The 18,536-nt window shown below is 38.6% G+C and overlaps 1 protein-coding gene across 6 annotated transcripts in view; it reads left to right on the forward strand.

The window, feature by feature from the left end:
* The window catches only part of BLTP1 (bridge-like lipid transfer protein family member 1), an 88,741-nt gene that overhangs the window by 29,925 nt on the left and 40,280 nt on the right, over positions 1-18,536 (forward strand). For all 6 annotated transcript variants that reach the window (XM_082281537.1, XM_082281538.1, XM_082281541.1 and 3 more), the window contains exons 19-38: positions 604-812; positions 3,259-3,486; positions 4,048-4,185; positions 4,448-4,624; positions 6,327-6,455; positions 6,665-6,784; positions 8,376-8,653; positions 8,769-9,019; positions 9,454-9,712; positions 10,107-10,950; positions 11,765-11,835; positions 12,316-12,489; positions 12,774-12,894; positions 13,714-13,860; positions 14,216-14,343; positions 14,455-14,657; positions 16,069-16,266; positions 16,926-17,137; positions 17,335-17,486; positions 18,320-18,470. In XM_082281537.1, coding sequence (XP_082137663.1) covers positions 604-812; positions 3,259-3,486; positions 4,048-4,185; positions 4,448-4,624; positions 6,327-6,455; positions 6,665-6,784; positions 8,376-8,653; positions 8,769-9,019; positions 9,454-9,712; positions 10,107-10,950; positions 11,765-11,835; positions 12,316-12,489; positions 12,774-12,894; positions 13,714-13,860; positions 14,216-14,343; positions 14,455-14,657; positions 16,069-16,266; positions 16,926-17,137; positions 17,335-17,486; positions 18,320-18,470 — 4,190 coding nt within the window. The remainder of the gene's footprint in view (positions 1-603; positions 813-3,258; positions 3,487-4,047; positions 4,186-4,447; positions 4,625-6,326; positions 6,456-6,664; positions 6,785-8,375; positions 8,654-8,768; positions 9,020-9,453; positions 9,713-10,106; positions 10,951-11,764; positions 11,836-12,315; positions 12,490-12,773; positions 12,895-13,713; positions 13,861-14,215; positions 14,344-14,454; positions 14,658-16,068; positions 16,267-16,925; positions 17,138-17,334; positions 17,487-18,319; positions 18,471-18,536) is intronic.

Consider the following 18,536-nt stretch of genomic DNA (forward strand, 5'->3'; position numbering starts at 1 on the left):
CAAAACACTTCTAGTCACTCACTTCATTTTCATTGCCTTTCCTCACTTAAAAAAGACAGTGGGGCCTTCTTGTTCCTAACTCCAACTAGAAAGAAGGGGTAGGAAGTAAGATTTGAACATCCAAATTGTTTTTGTGACTAGAGTAATTCAGTTGTTGGAGACAACAACTGAATTTTGGCCTACACAGCTACTAGTTCAGAATAGATTTTCAGTACAACTTCGCATGTTTGTTCTCTCTTGTTTATCCTGCAGTAGCTGTGTGGTTGTGGGAAATCTGCTCTGCTGAAATGAAAGCATGTCTTTGTGTAACTTCAAAAGCAAGATAAATATACGGAATCCTTTTTTCAGAACTTGAGGGATTGTTTTTCTCTTGCATAATTAACATCGACTGAAAGATTCTATATTTTCTTGTCTTCCCATAGTTACTGGAGATGAGAAACCAGTTCTGTAGCATAGGCATGCTACTATAATTATACAATGCAAGTTAGCTTATAAATATACTAAAGTCATATATTTAATACACATTCCTGTTTGCTGGATTTTGTCCAACAGAAGCCTAACTTGTAATCAAAACGTGTTTTCTACTCTTATTTTGCTCCCAAGTGTCAGAAATGGAAGAAACAATGTTGTCTGTGCTAAGGCCATCGCAGAAAACAACCGACAGTGTGATTTCATCTCCCACAGCTTCCACCCGCCTTCCCCTCGACCCCTCGGAGCTGCCCCCGGATAAGCTCCACGTGGAGTTGGAACTCTCCCCAGATTCCCAGATAACCCTGTATGGACCCTTGCTCAAAGCCTTTCTCTCCATAAAGGTAGGCAGAGGAGCATGACTCGTGGAATTTATGGGTGTAGGAAAGGGAAATAATTAGTTTTGAAATGGACGTTTCAAATTCTGCAGAATATGTGAATTTGGATGAAAACTTTTTGTAGGCACTAGTTCTAGTTTAGAATTACTTTGGTGCTATGGCATAGCTGGGTTGAATTCAATTGTCACAGGCTTGTGAGAAGACTTCTTGCATACCTATATATATATAAAAATACCCCCCTATCAGCATAATTTTTCTTTCAAGAAATAGTGCATGTTCTGGACATGTGCAGAAAATTGCTTTTCTCAGTTTTTTAATAGTAAAATAAAAAATATTCCATTATTATGACTAGAGCTTAGCTAAACTCCAATTTTTATGCAAAGTGGTATCAGAGCTCATGCTTTTGGTTCATTTTAAGTTCTGCAGTGTGTTATTCTTCTTAATTAGTTTCCATGACATTTCTGGAGTTAGTATCATGGAGGGGAATGGGGAAGGACATGAGAATAAGCTTAATTTAAAAAGCTTCTTCAGTAAATATCAGAGAAGAATTATGCATCCTTTACTTGGTGTTAATCTCTTATGCTTCAAAGTGTGTGTTCATGTTGGTTTTGCCATGTCCTCTTCCATGACTGATTTTTTAGGGTGTCTAAGTTTAATTTCTTCCCATCTCCCTCACCCTCCCTTGTGGTAACAAAGCCAAGGCACTTAAACATTTGACTTCTGTTTGACTAACAGCGAAATGCTTGGGATTTGGTTGATTTTTGTGGTTGGGTTTTTTTGGTGGTTTTTTTTTTGTTTGTTTGGGTTTTTTTGTTTGTTTGGTTTTTTTTGGGTGGGTTTTTGCTTGTTTGTTTTTCTCTGAACACGTGTTTCAACCTGTGCAGATCTAGGCTAAGGTAATGCTTCTGGAGGCTGGCATTTTGGAGCAGAGGTTGAAGAATTTTCTGAGACAGGTGATCAATATCAGGACTCAGTGAAACAGTCATTTTCATGAATTTATATAATGTATAGCATGTAAGCAAGGAATGGCAGAAAATACTGTTTTGTAGAGTACAGGACTTGAAAATATGCTCATTATTTTTTCATGTTGTCAATAAAATAAATAGGATTAAAATTAGGCCAGTACTGCATCTTGAAGACTTGATTTCTCCTGGTACAGAGGAAATGAACCAGTATTTGAATTGTTTATTGAGCCTTGTTTTTGAAGCCCATAAATTCATGAGGGATTTCTAGCTTTTCAAGCAAAGCAGCACTTTTTCAGTGCTCTTTGCCTCTGGAAGTAAACGCAAACAGTGCTGCATTACATCCTTGATTCTGTAATGATTTTGTTTTTAGGTGCAGATTTCTCACATGAAATTTAGCTTTTCTAGTCTAATTCTCAAGAGGAATTTTAGATTAATAGCTTGTTTATGAAAATGTGCATATATTGCTCTTTTTAGCATTTTTGTGACTCTATTTAGAACTTTTTGTCCAGCTGTGCTGGGAGCATCTCCTGAAAGACTTCTAGTTTTCTGGGGTTTTTTATGTTTGTTTTCCTGACTTGTGGTTGAAATGTTGTTTTCAGTTTGTTTTCATTGATCTTTTTTTAATACATGGGGTAGAGATTCCTGGACACACATGGTCCATGCAGCTTTGTTAAGCCTTCTAATCTTGGGAGGTCGTTTTTTGGTATAGCACACCCTGCTAAGGGTTTACTGTCTGGAAATGAATCATTTATAGGTCCTGGCATTCACAGCAGAAGTTGCCAGGAGTGAGTTACTGGAGCTCCTACCACCCTCTGCTGGGTCTGCCTCATAAAAAATTATTGCAAGAAAATTTTTCTTTAGAGTCCAGCTTTTTTTTTTTTTTTTTTTTTTTAAGGGAGATATGAAATATTGCCAGAAATCTGATGGATTTTCTGTTTCCCGGTAGAATTTGGCAGTGTTACTTTGGCCTTAGCTAATTGAAGAGGATTTGCTTAGACACAAGGTGGCTTTTAGACCTGAGCAAGAAATGTTTATGACCTAATACTTTAGAGGCATGTTTAAGACTTTTAAACTTGCTGAAAAAAAGGTTCAGAAAGTTGGATGAGGGTGACTTCCTGCAGGAGATCTGTTTTGTGTTCTTACTCTGTTATCTGTCTTTAAAAACACAAAATCTGTTTAAAAATGTCAGTAATTATATTTCATAACAGTAATATTTCAGTTATTTGTGTTGCATGCATCTCAAATACCAGTACTGTGAGAACTACTGAGCTGCCTTCATTTTCTGCAAGCACACGGCCTAAATTTGCACATTTAAGCTATCCAGTTTTCATAAAATAAAGTTATGTATGTTCCTTTAGCTGTACGTTGTAGCTATGCCACTTATTTTAGGGAACACTAACATAAAGAAGATTGGATTTGTATTTCAGTTCATTGCCTACATGTTTTTCATTTGTTTTCCATATGATCATAACAATTCCTTTTCCTAGGAAAATTATTTTGGGGAAGATGACATGTACACTGATTTTGAAGAGGTTATTTCAAGCCCTGTTTTGTCACTGTCAACATCCTCAAGCTCTGGGTGGACAGCTGTTGGAGTGGAAAACGACAAAAAAGAAAATGAAAGTTCAGTCAAGCCCGTTCACCCTCTTACTTTACGCCCATGGGATATCACTGTGCTTGTTAATTTGTACAAAGTGCATGGGAGATTGCCAGTGGTAAGTACTTTATTATCATAAAAGAATTTGCTTCATGTAATTAATTTTTTTGAGTTTCATAATCTGGATCCACATATAAATGCCTGGAACGTTTAGTTGGTGTGGTGCTTACCAAAGCGTGTATATACTCTCTGCTGCAACTGTGGCTATCTAAATGGCTTTGAGATGGGATTTGTTTTGTTGCTCTGGGAGGCAGAACTGGATAATTTTTTTAATGTTTGTTATTCACAGAACTTGATTTGTGTAATATTTTTGATTGCCCATTACGATTTCTCTGCTGATTAGCAAATTTGTCTTATAATGGTGCAGTCTGCTCCTGAGTTCTCAGGGAACCCCAGGAATAAAAAATCCAGATAAAACACTGGGTTCACCCAAGTAGGTTTGAAATGCTGTTTATGGAATTGTTAAAAGGTTTTTGAAGTTGCACAGGCTTCTTTTTGGGTATCCACTTAGAGGAAAATTGGCGTACTTCCTGCTCACAGATTTGCAACTAATAGTAAAGTTTCAACCATGTTGTGTATTTTCAGGTTCTGAAACAGATGTGTTTATTTTTTATTTCAGCATTGCAGTCCAGATGGTCCAGAGTGCCCTACAGCTTTCTTGGAGAGGCTGTGTTTTGAGATGAAGAAAGGATTTAGAGAAACAATGCTTCAGCTTGTACTGTCTCCAGTGAATTTGTTTCTGAATGACAATTACCAGGTAATCAGTCAGTGCTTGTGTGTCTGTATTGTGGAAGCTGTGTTGATCTTAAAACTGAGTTCTTTTTTGGTAGGAATTTCGTGTTGTGCAAAGTTTTTATTAAGGCTTGCGAATTGTAAGAAAAATCTGATGCGTATTTTGCAAAATCTTTATTTTTGTCCAGATTTTTTTTTTTCATTTTGTCAAGAAAATAAATAGGATTAAATTAGGCCAATGTTGCCTCTTTTCCAACAATTGCCTCCCGCTTCCTTGTCCTTCGCAGCGCCCTGCAGTGGACGAAGTGCTCCGGGAGGGTCACGTCAGCCTGTCGGGCCTGCAGCTCCGCGCTCATGCCATGTTTTCCGCGGAAGGGCTGCCCCTGGGAAGTGACACTTTGGAATATGCCTGGCTGATAGATGTGCAGGCTGGAAGCCTCACAGCCAAAGTGACAGCACCACAGGTACCATCTAGAAACCATTCTGAAGTGTTGAAGTATTAACCTTCTTCTTCCTTGTAAAACTGGTGCAGCGTGGATTTCTGGAGAGCGTGTGATCTGTGCCTTAAGTAACCTTTACTTTATAGCTTTAAAACCTTTCTGTAAAGGGACAGGAGATGCCAAACGAGCCATTGTCACAGTCATGTTTTAAAGTAGGAGGCAAACGAGGTCATTTGTGGGAGTGTAGTATGGACAGGCCTCAGGAGTAGCTCCTCACTGCATAAATTCTGCTGCTTGGTCCCACTGGAACATAGTTTGCTTTCCCAGTATTGCATTTTGTTAGGTCAGTCTTAGCACTAACCCCTTTTGATTTTGCCATTTATGTTACATTTGTCTTTCCAGCTAGGTGAATGGCTCCAGGTATACAACAGGCAGATCATTTTGATTCATTTCTGGTGTCATCTGCCAGATATTTAAAGAAGGGTTGCTTTGCCAGTGTATTGAGGCATAAGAAAAGTACATACATTCTATTTGGTAGTTACTATTTGCTTTATTTATTTTTAAATTTTTAAGACACTTCTACATCTTCTTGTTCCTCTAAAAATTGGCATTATTTTTTAGGATTAAACACATATTTCATTAGGAGACTTCTGCAGCAAATAAAATCAAAATAAGACATACAAGCAAGTTTAGTAAGTCTAAAGAATAGACATTTTCTTGCTACATATAGAGATGTCTGTGGTGGTACTTCCCGAAATGCTGCCACTGATTTAGATGATTTGTAGTATTTGCTCCACTGCTCTATGGTTCAAAATTAAACTCAGTTGATTCAAAGTACTCGAAGGTTAAAGAACATTTCTAAATGTTTAATGCAACCTAAAGCTTTTCTTCCCTTACAAAGCCATTCTCAATTGTATGCATCATACAGGATTTTTATTTTGTTTTTAAGTTGTCAGCATTGTTGTGGAGCAGAACCTGAATTTGCTGTTTCAGGTTCATAGGCTTTTTTCCTTCCATAGTTTGATGTATTGCAAGAATTTGGGAAGGGACTACACTGAATGGAGGAGAAGAGATTTTGTGCAGGACAATCATAGCTATATTAAATTCCATTCAAATTACTGCCAATTTTAAGTGCCCTTTCCTTAGGGCAAGCCAAAGAAAACCCATTTCCCTCTCATAATAGAGACAGACAGTCATGAATCATTTCCTTTATGAGCACGCTAACTATATAAAAGACTTAAATCAACAATAGGTTAATTACTAGATCTGGCAAGAATCAGCAGTGTTTTGTTGAGCCAGTTTCCTCCTGTGCTTTCTAAATGTAACTTTTTTGCTTTTATACAAGTAAATCTGACATTTAAATTATGAATAGTAATGAAGTACCTTGAGGTATTCTTTGTGATAAAGTGTGGGGAGCTCTGTCTTTACAATGAAGTTCTCAGCTGACTCTAAGAGCAAGAGCTGCTGCCTTTTATTAAGAAATAATTTAGGAAATTGTTTAATGTCACACTGTGCTTTTCTGTGAAAAAGTACACACTTGCATGTTGTGGTGCACATGAGATTAAAAATCAGCCTTGAGTAGCAGGAAGGTGCTGCAGCCAGGAGGGTGTGGTGAGGCCTCCTGCTCACGTCCCAACCCCTGGGGTTGTTGTCTGTTCTCCATCAAACACCACAAGTCCATTTTTGTGTGGGTGATGATGGACAATGTGCTGTTGTTTGCTTACAGCTCGCCTGTCTTCTGGAATGGGGCCAGACCTTTGTGTTCCACGTGGTGTGCAGGGAGTTTGAGCTGGAGCGGCCCAAATCCATCATCCTGTGCCAGCACGGCATCGATCGCCGCTTTTGTGACCCAAAGGTACCTTTTCATCCGTCTTTACTGCTCTCTGTACATGCACAGGTTCTCTGGAGCAGTTCAGAAACCAGCCTTAACGTTACTAAGACACGTGGAGTACAGTCAGGTTGAATGTTAAACGCAACATAAATAAAAGGATTGGCACAAATTAAGCTCCTAATGGACGTTGATATATGTCTTTCCTTTATTCTTTCTTTTCCCTTTTCCTTTAGATGAACTCTGTGCCTGGGCCGTGCCCAACGTCTGATGACTTGAAGTACACGATGACACGCTTAGCCATGGATGGAGCAGATCTGTATGTGGTAGAACATGGCTGTGCCACCAATATCAAGGTAAAAGTATGTCTCTTAACAGCAATTAAAATACTTTGTCAATAGAGATATTTGTATTTTTTGATAGAATATCTACCTTGCATGCAGTGTGGACTAAGCAGAATTCCTAAAACTTTAAGGGATAAAACGTCATCATGGACTGGACCAGGAGTCGGTCAGTTTGGCTTCTACTTATTAATCCCAGTAATTATGTTGGAAAATGGGAAGGAGGAGTATATGTCTCCCAAAATAAAAGTGGAAGCTGCAGAATTGGTGTAAAATAATTTAGAACACACTGGGCAATATAAATCATATAAATCTCAGTGTTTGCACCTGAGAGCTGCTAAGAACTTGTGCTGTGAATTAATAATTCAGCAAATGGAAATGATTGATATGGATCATGTACAAGTCAGTGCTGAACAACTTATGATCCTCTTGTGTGAATTTAGATGTATCTTTGGTAGAGAAGGGAGAAGTGTTTGTGCCACTGCCTGACTGAATCCACTGTTCAAAAAGGGCTGTGCAGAGAAAAGCTGATATTCTCTCCATTATCCTACTGCACAGGAAAAAAAAAGGAATAATTTATTCAGTGTAGCAAAATATAAGTTTAGATACAGTTGAGTTACAGTAACAACAGAAAAGAAGAAAACTGCCTTGCTGACATAACTGAGTAGTAATTGTGCTGTTAGTTAATAAACGCAGTTTTAAATGATAGACTTAAAATTAAAAGTTTTGGGCGCAGCTTCACATTATGAGCAAGAGTCTAACTAAAGGGCAGTGGTAATTATTTTAGATTTTTTTTAATGACGTGGTATCTCATGGTTTGAATGGCTTTTTGCCCTGTGGCAGTAAAAAAATACATTTGAGCCTCCAAATTCTTTTGAATCCAATATTAAAAAGCACCATCATAAATATTAACGGTGTCTGCAGGCATAAATAAGAATGGCAGTATTTTCAAAGGCAGCTTAATAACCTGAACCACTCTAGAAAATTACATCCTGAATGTGTTTCATTCAAATTAAAAAAAAAAAGGTTTTCGTGGTCCTTTGTAATCTGTGACAGAGATGAGAAGCAATAATTTAATATTAACCCTGGGGGTAGCTCTGCCATGGCTGTATTATCTTTCAGCTTTCCTTGTTTTAGAGTTGTAAGACTCGATCTGAAATTTCAGGTGCTTTGTGTTGACATTTTGGAGAGAACTCAAGCTGTGCAGGAAACTAGCTCCAATGTCTTCAGATTGTTTAAAGACTAAGCAAGTTGGAAAGTTTCAGGTTTCTTGGGTTTTAGATGACAGTGAAGAAGTTAATGATTTAAGTTTTTTAAAGTTTCATTACAACATCTGTTGACAGTTGTTTTCTGTTTTGATCTGTTTACAAAAGGATGCTTTCTAAGTAAATGCTTTATTTTTTGTTAAGTACAAAGTGTCTGAGATTAATTTCTAAGTTGCCTTCTTTTATGTGTGTGCTGACCTGTATATAAAACTGCTTCCCTGGAGAGAAGTTTACTGAGATCTTTTTGGGCTGTAGTATGTGATGTGTTAACTAGTTTAAGGCCATTCTTCCTTTGTTTCACTCACAAATAGTCAGGATTCATGTCTAAATCCCGTTTTCAGATGGGTGCCATACGCATTGCAAACTGCAACCTGCACAACCAGTCTGTTGGGGAAGGCGTCAGCGCGGCCATCCAGGACCTTCAGCTCAGACAATATGTTGAGCAGGTGAACAACTGCAGAACTGGCCTCCAGCCAATATTGAGGAGGGCACATTGGCTGGAAGCTGGCTCTGTCAACCTGGGCCTCATCACTGCTGACATCGCTTTAGCTGCAGATCATCCTTCTAAACACGAAGTGCAGAGGCATTTCTTGGAAACGCACGATAACCGAACCAAGAGGTGAGAGATGCGGTTGAGGGAGGTGCATTTAAAGGGATATCTTTGAATCTTGCTTTCGCTGAGCTTCAGCATGGTCATGTTTTTGTTTTGTTTTCTGCTCTTCTGCCTTTTGTAGGTTGTGGTTTTTGTGGCCTGATGATAATTTGAGAAATAAGAGAAGCAAGAACAAGTGTGGCTGTCTCGGTGGTTGTCGATTCTTTGGTGGCACCTTAACGGGACTGGATTTTTTCAAACTTGAGGAACTGACACCTTCAAGCAGCTCTGCTTTCTCAAGCACAAGTGCAGAATCTGATATGTTTTATGGACAGTCTTTACTTCAGCCAGGAGAATGGATAATTACTAAGGAGATTCCTAAAATTTTAGATGGTGAGAATGCACTGTACTGTATTTTTACTCTATTTTGCCCAAAAGTATAGTTTCGTAACGTTTTGCTATTTATAGTGTTTATGAATCTGGTACAACTGCTTGTGCTCTTCTGTCCTGACCCCTTCTAAGAGCAGACAGAGCTTGAGCAAACTTTCATGTGTTGGATTTTTATATTAACATGCAACTCCTTTCTGAGTAAAAGAGTTTTTTGGCTTGTATCTGTTCTATGTATATAAAAGGGAGCCGACCAAGACAATCTGATATTTTGCTGCCATGATTTTATCAATTTTTGTCAGTACAACGTGCTAGTATGTGCATGCATTTCAAACCTAGGGCTTTTATTTAATAATGATTTTTATTTCAGTAGGCAGGGAAGAGTCCACTGCAGTTGTGTTATCAGATATTCAGTTTTTCTTTTCCATCCCTGATCCTAGGTAAAGCAAACGGTGTCAAAAGAAAAGACTGGGACTGCAGATCTGTGGGGATAGAAATGGAAAGGAAAGCACAACACCTGAGCCTCCAGGTGCCGCTGCGCTCCCACAGCTCCTCATCCTCTTCAGAGGAAACGAGCAGCTCCAGTGCTGCCCTGCCCTTGCTTGCAGGGGAAAAGGACAGCCCCTCATCCACTGCTGAGGATCACCTGGGACAGAAGGAGTTCCTGCCCAGTGCAAAAAGGGAAGATGCTCATGGAAGGTTAGTACTCCTGTCCAGGTTGGTGCATAATTCAACTTTTGAATGCTCCAAGATGTAAGAAATTGATTTAGCAATTTTTAAAGCTGAAAAATGGTGCTGCTGAAATTCATTTCCTGGTTTGAATGCCACTTTGGATCCCTGATAGGGGATGGTTACCTGATTAAGGTAGAAAATCCAGCATGTAAAGACACCAGCACTTGCTGTTAAATGTTTGGCTTTACATCCTCTGTGTGTAGACAAGTGGCAGAATTCGATATGCAGCCAGCATTATGAAGATAATGGCTACACTAATAGAAAGTCACAGAATCACTGATGCATTTGACAGGTTGTACAGTGTGGGAAGAGAAGCATTAGTAATGCAATAAGGAAGTGAAGTGTTTATTTTCGTTCCCAGTGTCGCGGTGGAGGGTGCAGAGGGCCGGCCTGCGTCCCCTGGCCCCCAGGAGAGGCCTGTGGGCCAGTCCCCCATGAGGTCCCCACTGAAAAGACAAGCGTCCGTGTGCTCCACCCGGCTCGGCAGCACCAAGAGCCTCACGGCAGCGTTCTATGGAGACAAGCAGCCCGTCCCCGTGGGAGTGCAGTTCAGCAGCGACGTGTCCCGCAGCGACGAGAACGTCCTGGACTCCCCAAAGCAGAGGAGGAGCTTTGGCTCTTTCCCCTACACTCCCTCAGCAGATTCAAACTCGTTCCACCAGTACCGCTCGATGGATTCCAGCATGTCCATGGCGGATAGCGAGGCTTATTTTTCAGCTGCAGAAGAGTTTGAGCCCATAAGCAGTGATGAAGGTCCAGGAACCTATCCAGGGAGGAAGAAGAGAAAAAAGCAAGCTCAGAAAACTGAATACAGTAGGGGGTCTATTTATCACAGTGTGGAAGGGCCCTTAACAAGCACAATCCATGGAGAAATTAGTCAGGATATGAAAACGTTGCCAATTAAGACTCATCCTTCCCAGGCTTCATTTGTTTCAGCTCTGGGAGGAGATGATGAGCACGTTGACAACATGTATGTCCTGGACTCTGAGAAGACTGTGGAACGTGAGCAAATAACTTCCCAGCAGCCTGTAATGGCATGTTACCAAAATTACCTTACACAGTTCCAGGTGATCAACTGGTCAGTAAAGCATCCAACTAACAAAAGAACTTCCAAATCCTCATTACATCGCCCTTTAGACCTTGACACACCAACGAGTGAAGAAAGTTCCTCATCTTTTGAGCAACTCTCTGTCCCAACTTTTAAGGTATGGAAGATGGAGGAGTAGAGAAAGGAGTAAGAAATCAAAATAACTTAAAATGGCTTAGTACCAGTTGTATGAATAAGCTAGAAGAAACTTGAATTTTCTTGGCTTTTAGTTGAGGAATACCTTGAACTTCTGACTTCAGATCATGGGGCTCAGTAGCTGGGAGGTTGTGGACAAGGAAAGATGGAGTTCGAATTCTGTGGATGTGTGTTCAGAATTATCACTGTTGCACTAAAAAATGCTGGCTGTTGAGTGCTGTACAGCTGAAGGATATTTATGTGAATTTTGTTTACAATATGTTATACAAAGTTGCAGTAACATTACATTTAACGCTGATAAAGTATAATTTAGGCTCTCAGTGCTTTATTTCAAAATAAAATTGCAACTCAGATTTAGGAAATGATTATTTTTTTTTAAATGACCTGAGCATACATGCTTAAGGAAGGAGCTGAAATGAAGTACATGAAAATTAATGGTAATGACTTGATAGAAAATAAGTGTTTGAGCTCTGGAATGGAATTTGTTATCATTTCGCAGAAAAGGTTTGTGTTCATGGAAACCTTTTGTAGATTAGTATTTGAAGGGTTTTTTTTAAAACCAGTGAGTCAATGTTTATGTAAATGCTGTATAATCTGATTTTTCAAGGAATTAAAAAAGTAAACCTAAGAGTTCCTGTATCCTATATTGGAGAATCTGCTTCTAAGGGATTCTTTTAAGAAAAACGGCTTTAAGGCAAATTTTTAAAGATTCCTTGGTTGGGGAATTTTTCATATATGGAAGGAATGTAATAAATTTCTTTGCACTTTTATCTTAGATTGTTAAACAGGGTCTCACAGCTAACTCATTACTGGACAGAGGCATGCAGCTTACAGGATCAACATCCAAGTAAGTTGAACACAGCCTGACATTATTAGCATATTTTTTAAGAGTAGGATTTTCCTGATACTCCTCTTAAATATTTTGGCTCCCATTAGCCATTTCAAAATTTGATTTACAGCAGTAGTTTTCAGTACCTGATCTATTTCAGAACAGATCATTCTATTATGAAATGTTTGGGTGTGGTCAAAAAGAAAGTACACCGTGCAAGCATTAAATTATTTCACTTGTACGTTTTCAGGATTACAAATGGTGATTCAATTTAGATGAATTTGGAGGTGCTAATGGCAAGTGTCCATTTCTTTGCCAGAAGCTGAACTTGCAACTAGGGAGGGCCTTGCCCTGGGATTATATTTGTGTACTTTCTAAGCTATATGGTAGAAGAAACCTGCCATTACGTGGATTTTATTAAGAATTAAAATGACACCAGAACACTTCTGTATTTGTTTTTCCAAAGCCTGATCATGAATGTGTATTTGACTTGTTTAGCACACCTTACACTCCTCTGGATAAGAAGTCTGCAGAGAATACAGATGATGAAACAATAACAGAGGAATGGACGTTGGATCACCCAGTCTTCCAGACACGGACAACGGCAATAGTGGAAGTAAAAGGAACTGTCGATGTAGTTCTGACTCCTCTTGTAGCAGAGGCCCTGGATAGGTAACTTTATTTTGATGAAACTAAAATTTTCTGAAATCACAGCTGTTCTGTTCAGCAAAAGCTTATGTAAAAGGATTGAATAATGTGGCTGATGGAACAGCAGGGCCTGGTGCCCAGTGGATGTAATTCTGCATTTCCTATGAGGTAACTGGAAGAATGGGAAGTGCCCTTTGTGTCTGCCAGTGCTTATTTTTTCCTCTGTAGTGTTAATTACACGTGGTTGATGGTGTGCCATGTGAAACTGGGAGTGTAAATGGTCTCTTGTGGCTGGTTTCCCCTCCCAGGTACATCGAGGCCATGGTGCACTGTGCCAGCTCCCGGCACCCGGCAGCGATTGTGGATGACCTGCACTGCAAAGTCCTGCGGGATGCTGTGCAGAACAGCAAGACCAGCTTCTCAGAAAATGTGAGGAAGGAACAAGGGAAATCCACATGGATTTGAGAGAATGGTCTATTCTGTATCTTACATAGAAAGTTTGAATTGAATTTAGTGTTTTGAGATATAGTAGCTAAATGTTATATTAATTTTGAATGCATACTTGCATACATTTTTATATTCAACTCCTACATACTGTCTTTCAGTGACCAGAAATCTCTTCCAGGATTGAAGTTTTTCTGTTTTGGATGGTCTAGTTCATAGCAACAGTAATTTACCTGAGATCAAATCACACATTCTGTTCTTTGAAATTACTATAACTGATATTCTTAAGTATTACATTCATCTCAGTGAGACATTATTTATTATTCTACAGTAGTTAGGGAGAGCTGTGAAAGTGCCTGTGGGTTTTTTTGCAGTTGATCTGAGACTTTAAAAAATTAATTTAACTTAAAAAGAATTGTATGGTAGTTCTACAGAATTAGGAGTTCTTTCTGTCCAAGGTAATGACCATATTTCTATTTTATGATTCTTTAGACTCCACAGTGTAGTGGACACCAATAATTTGCTTTATAGTAAGTTGTTTTATATCATTTACATGTGTAGACTTCAAACTTTCAGCTGAAGTCTGGTTGTTAAAGTTTACTGCAGAATGTCACTGCTGCCCTTATGGTTTTAGACCTACTGTACCTCTAAGTGCTGGAGCCTTTGTTCTGGAAAATCGTGGTAAATTGCCTAAAATAAAGTCAAAATCTCTTGCTGCTTTAGTGCTAATAAAATATCCTGTTACTCCTGAGCTTAGCAGCTCTTGAGTTTGTGCTAATAAATTATTTTCCTCCCCTCTTCAAGTTATCTTCGAAGCAGGACATCAGAGGAACAAAAATAGACACCACCACGACAGGAACAACAAACCAGGGACCAGCACAGACCAATCTCTCACTTAAGCAAGATAATGTGACAATTAAAGGTCTTCAGGCCAATGTTACAGTTCCAAAGGTAACAGCTTTTTTTTAGCTTATTAGTAGAAAAGTGCCTCACAAAATGACCCTTATTTTGCATCCCTGTTTGTTCCCCAAAAGCTGAAGTGAAGCTGTGCATTTGTGCTAGAGAACTAATGTTTGGAGTAGGATAGGCTGTTTTGGAGCTGTTTGATTTTATGATGGTAGAATGTGCAATAGTTATATAACAGCCACTATAGGGGTAACTGGCTGCCATGTCTTTAAATTATGTTCTAGGTGTGATGGTTTTATTTTTCTTTTTACTGAAAGTATAAGACAAGATTGTATCAGAAATTAGTGATTAATGCAATGCTTTTCTAAGTGTCTTTACTCTGATGCAATTCTGTGTACAGGTGAACCTGTGTTTGCTACAAGCATCTGTGGATGAATCCCCAGGAGTTTCTTCCAGCAAAACCGTGACTCACGTTTCCTTAGTAGCGTTGTGTTTTGACAGAATTGCTACTCAAGTTCGTATGAACAGGTAAGAATAGTTCTTGTCACTATTTGTCACAACCTTTAGACATATTTCATTTGATTATTTTTGTTAATCTCGAGATTTGCTTAATTGTTTTTTCTCCCTGGCACTGAAAAGGGGTATAGTTGAGGAGACTTCGAACAATGCAGAAACTGGGAGGAATTCTGTCACATTCGATCGTTACATCCAAACCAGCAAAATGCAGCCCCAGTCTTCTGGCTCACTGAGATCCAATTCTGGAGCAGAAAAAGGAAAAGAAATTGCTGCTAAATTGAACATCCATCGTGTTCATGGACAGCTTAGAGGTCTTGATACAACAGGTATTAAACAATATTAAAATGTGGAAATGTCAGCTTTCGTAGAATCAACTGGTTATAGTTGGTCTTTATCTTGTAGTTTGGTTGTGGCTTTTTTATCAACAGATAAAAAGCCACTTGCACCTGAAGGTTTTGCAGACATGTGAAAAAGAAGTTTGGGATGAATTATTTTCTGTGAGTCCACTAAGTGGTAGATTTAAACTTGGGCAAACTACAAACTGTCTAGACAAACTTGTAAGCAGTTTGTGTGGCAGATGTGTTGCACTGTAAATACTGATCTGCACTGCTGGAATTTGAGGCCTGAGCTCCCTTCCTCGCAGCTGATCTCTTTTCAGCTACCATTCATTCTTTGTCACCTTATGCAGGGAATGAATTACACTTACTTGCTTTCTTACTGCTTTCTAACACTTTCAATGATGTGCCTGTTGTACCAGCGATTTCACCATGACAAGTTTTTAAGTAGGTTTTTAACTACAGTGGTTTTAAATCTGAAAATGAGATCTACCCAATTGACTTCCTTCTTGTTTGTGTTAAGGAAATGTCTTAAAGAAGCTATGAATTAAATTTTACTGTAACTCCTGATCCTGGGAAAACTAAACAGAAAAAGATGACCAAAAGTAGAGGCAGTTTTTGTTAAACTGCTTCAGTTTTGATGGAATCTATACCAGTTTTTAGTCAATCCCATGAGGAACAGGAGTCTTTAGACATGAGGAAGTACTCTGTAAAGCCAGTATGATTAAAAAATACGCAATAAATAAAGAAACAACAAAACTCCCACTGCTCTGCAAAGATGAGTGAGGCAAGGAAATTTTGTGAGGAAAACAAAAACAGTAAGAGAAGACTAAAATGGTTACATCTGTTTTTACTTAGTTATGGGTAGAATCTTAGCAAAAGTGCCCTCTATCAGGTATGCTGCAGACAATCAAGAGGGCCAGTTTTGGCATTCTAACCAAGACAAGTCACCATCTTCTATTCAAAAGGTTGGGAAGAGCCTTTCTGCAGATTTTAGCATTTCGTGTCTACTTCAGAAATGGATGCAGTTAGAAATTGGAGGCAGCGAGTAAGGATTAGAAGGGATATAAAAGTGACTCAGTGTAGTTGTCTTCCTCATGTATTTGACATTTAGGTATAAAATTGTTTAAAATGTTGCTCAGTCCTTGTTTTTTTCCAAATTTAAAAATTTTCCTGCCTGTATTAACATACCAGGAGAAAGACTTTTTTCCCCTCTTTCTGTGCTTCTTTTTCTTGCTTGTGCTTCAACTTTAAACTTTTTCTTTATTTTCCCCCCCGCTTCCTATTTGAGGAATACTAAAGGGATAACTCCCCCAAAACACTCTAAACTTCAGAGAGCTGTTTGCAGATGTAAAGTTTTTTCCATTTTGTAACAAAGCAGTAAATATGTTTATTTTCACAGATATTGGAACTTGTGCAATAACAGCCATTCCTTTTGGGAAATCAAAAGTTCTTTTTACTTTGGAAGAGTTGGATGAGTTTGCTTTTGTGGATGAAACAGATCAACAAGCTGTTCCAGATGTAGCTCGAATTGGTCCTAGTCAAGAGAAGTGGGGTTGGATAATGTTTGAGTGTGGAATTGAAAATTTAACTATAAAAGGTAAAACTTTAAAAGCTTTATATTATATATTATAAAGCTTTGTATTAATTTGTTTTATGAGATTACCGCCAATTCTGTTGTTAGGTCCTCTTGTTTAGCAATTACTTGATTAGAAATCATTGAATCTAGGTGATACTGAATAGCACATGTCTGTGGTAAATAAATTTCATAGGTTATACAATAAAGACATTTTTAGTTGTACTACTTATACAGTGTATGAAATAATTTCATATGAAGTGGTTTCATCAGTTTCTGAGCTTGAAGTGAAGGTTGAAATTGATGTTTTCACTAATCACTTAAATCCTGACCTTACCCACAAAAAGTGCATTATAGAGCCAGAGTTTTCTCTGGGAGGGGAAAGAAGCTAGCTTCAGAAAGAAAAAAAAAACCCCACAGTACATATGTATTTTCTATCGTCCGAATTATTTTTTTCAGAGAATAGTATTTAAAAACAGTCTTTATGTGAATACTCTTCATCTGCTTGTGATAAACCATCGGAAGCTCGAAAGTGTAGTGATAAGTTGTTGAATAAAATGTTAATGCGTCTTGCTTAACTGAAACCATGTGTATTTCTCTGCTTAAGTGCAGATCTTTTCTATGGGACATAACTTACAGCTGTTTATGTGCTGCCAGCCTTTACAGTCTGGGTACTTTTACAGGGGGAAGACAGTCTGGGGCAGTGTTGTATAACACATTTGGAGTCATGGGTAAATCAAGAGACACAGAGAGAGGTGGATTGCTTGCATCAAACAACTCTTCAGATTCCCCAACTGGTAGTGGTTACAACACTGATGTGTCTGAAGATAACCTCCCTTGTGACAGAATAAGTCCCTCTTCAGATATTAATGGAAATTCAGTTTCAGATGAGCAGGTATGTTCATACTGGGTAGAAATGATTGGTCACTCATACTGTCTGCTTAGACACTAAACTTCCAGCTTTCTGCAGGATCCCTTGGGAGGGTTAATGAAAAAAAAAGTTATGAGCATGGTATAGTATGTTAGTGCTTTTAAGTGTAATAATTTTGGAAAACAATTTCCCTTCTGACTTCACAATTCCTTTTTTTTAAGGATGAAGGTGTTGAATCTGATGATCTGAAAAAAGATATCCCCTTGATGCCTCCTCCCCCTGACTCCTGCAGCATGAAGTTGACAATCAAAGAAATTTGGTTTAGTTTTGCAGCCCCCACCAATGTGCGCTCCCCAGCCCATATATATTCAAGGTATAATTTTACCTGATTTTAAAGAAAGAAAATGGCAGTTCTGCTTTAAGTTGCATTTGTATTTGGTAGGTTCTGAACGGAATTTCAATAATTTTTGAAGCTTCTCTGGAAATGGTAATTTTGAGTTTGTGTATATCACAGTAAGACTTGCTTAAGTTTTTTACTGTTGTCATTTCTATGGAAGTGCTGCTAAAAAATTCTTAGCTAGACATGATTAAAAGAAGAAAAAAGGAAGAGTAAAAAACCCAAATGGAATAAAAAGCCCTCACTAACAACTCTGGTGAGATGGAAATGTGTGAGGGATAAAGGCAGGGGAGGGTATTTGTTTTGGGTAGGTGAGATGCTAGTGAACAGTTCAGTGCTTTTGGTATTCAACCTGATATCCTCCATGATCTTACTGCCTTTGCACTATAAAGGTCAAAATGCATCTTTCTAAGATTAGTTTTTCAGAGCCATATGATAGAAAATACTCTTCTGGTACTCTTGCCTCAGTCCTTTAGCTAAAGTTGTTCATGACATGTAACAACAGTTCATGTGGGATTCAGTCAGTGATGAGAATTTCAAACTGTATGATTTCAGTAGGGAATCAAATGGGAAAAGGAGAAGAAATAGCAGTAGCAAAAGTGGGAAGAACTGTGAGTGTGTGAGTGAGTAAAACAAAAATTGCCTTAGGTACTTTTTGCCAGCTTTTGTTTTCTGGGCAGTAAGTCTGTGTGTATTACTTTGCATCAGTGTCCCACCTCATTTGACTACTGTTCATAATAGCATCAGAAAATCCTGCTGATGGCTGCTGCTGCCTGTGAACACCCCTTTCTCTTTATTTTTCTCCACAGGCAGCTGAACCTCCTGAGCACTGCAACGCCTGCAGTTGGCGCTTGGCTTGTTCCCATTGATCAAGTGAAGTCATCATTAAATAAACTGGAAACTGAAGGAACCCTGCGAATCTGTGCTGTTATGGGGTGCATTATGACAGAAGCTCTAGAGGTAAATGACCTTTATAAAATCAATGAGCATATCAGAACAGGACAGTGTGATAGGTAATATATAGTT

Source organism: Coloeus monedula (genome assembly GCF_965178545.1).
Source record: "Coloeus monedula genome assembly, chromosome: 5".
NCBI lineage: Eukaryota > Metazoa > Chordata > Aves > Passeriformes > Corvidae > Coloeus > Coloeus monedula.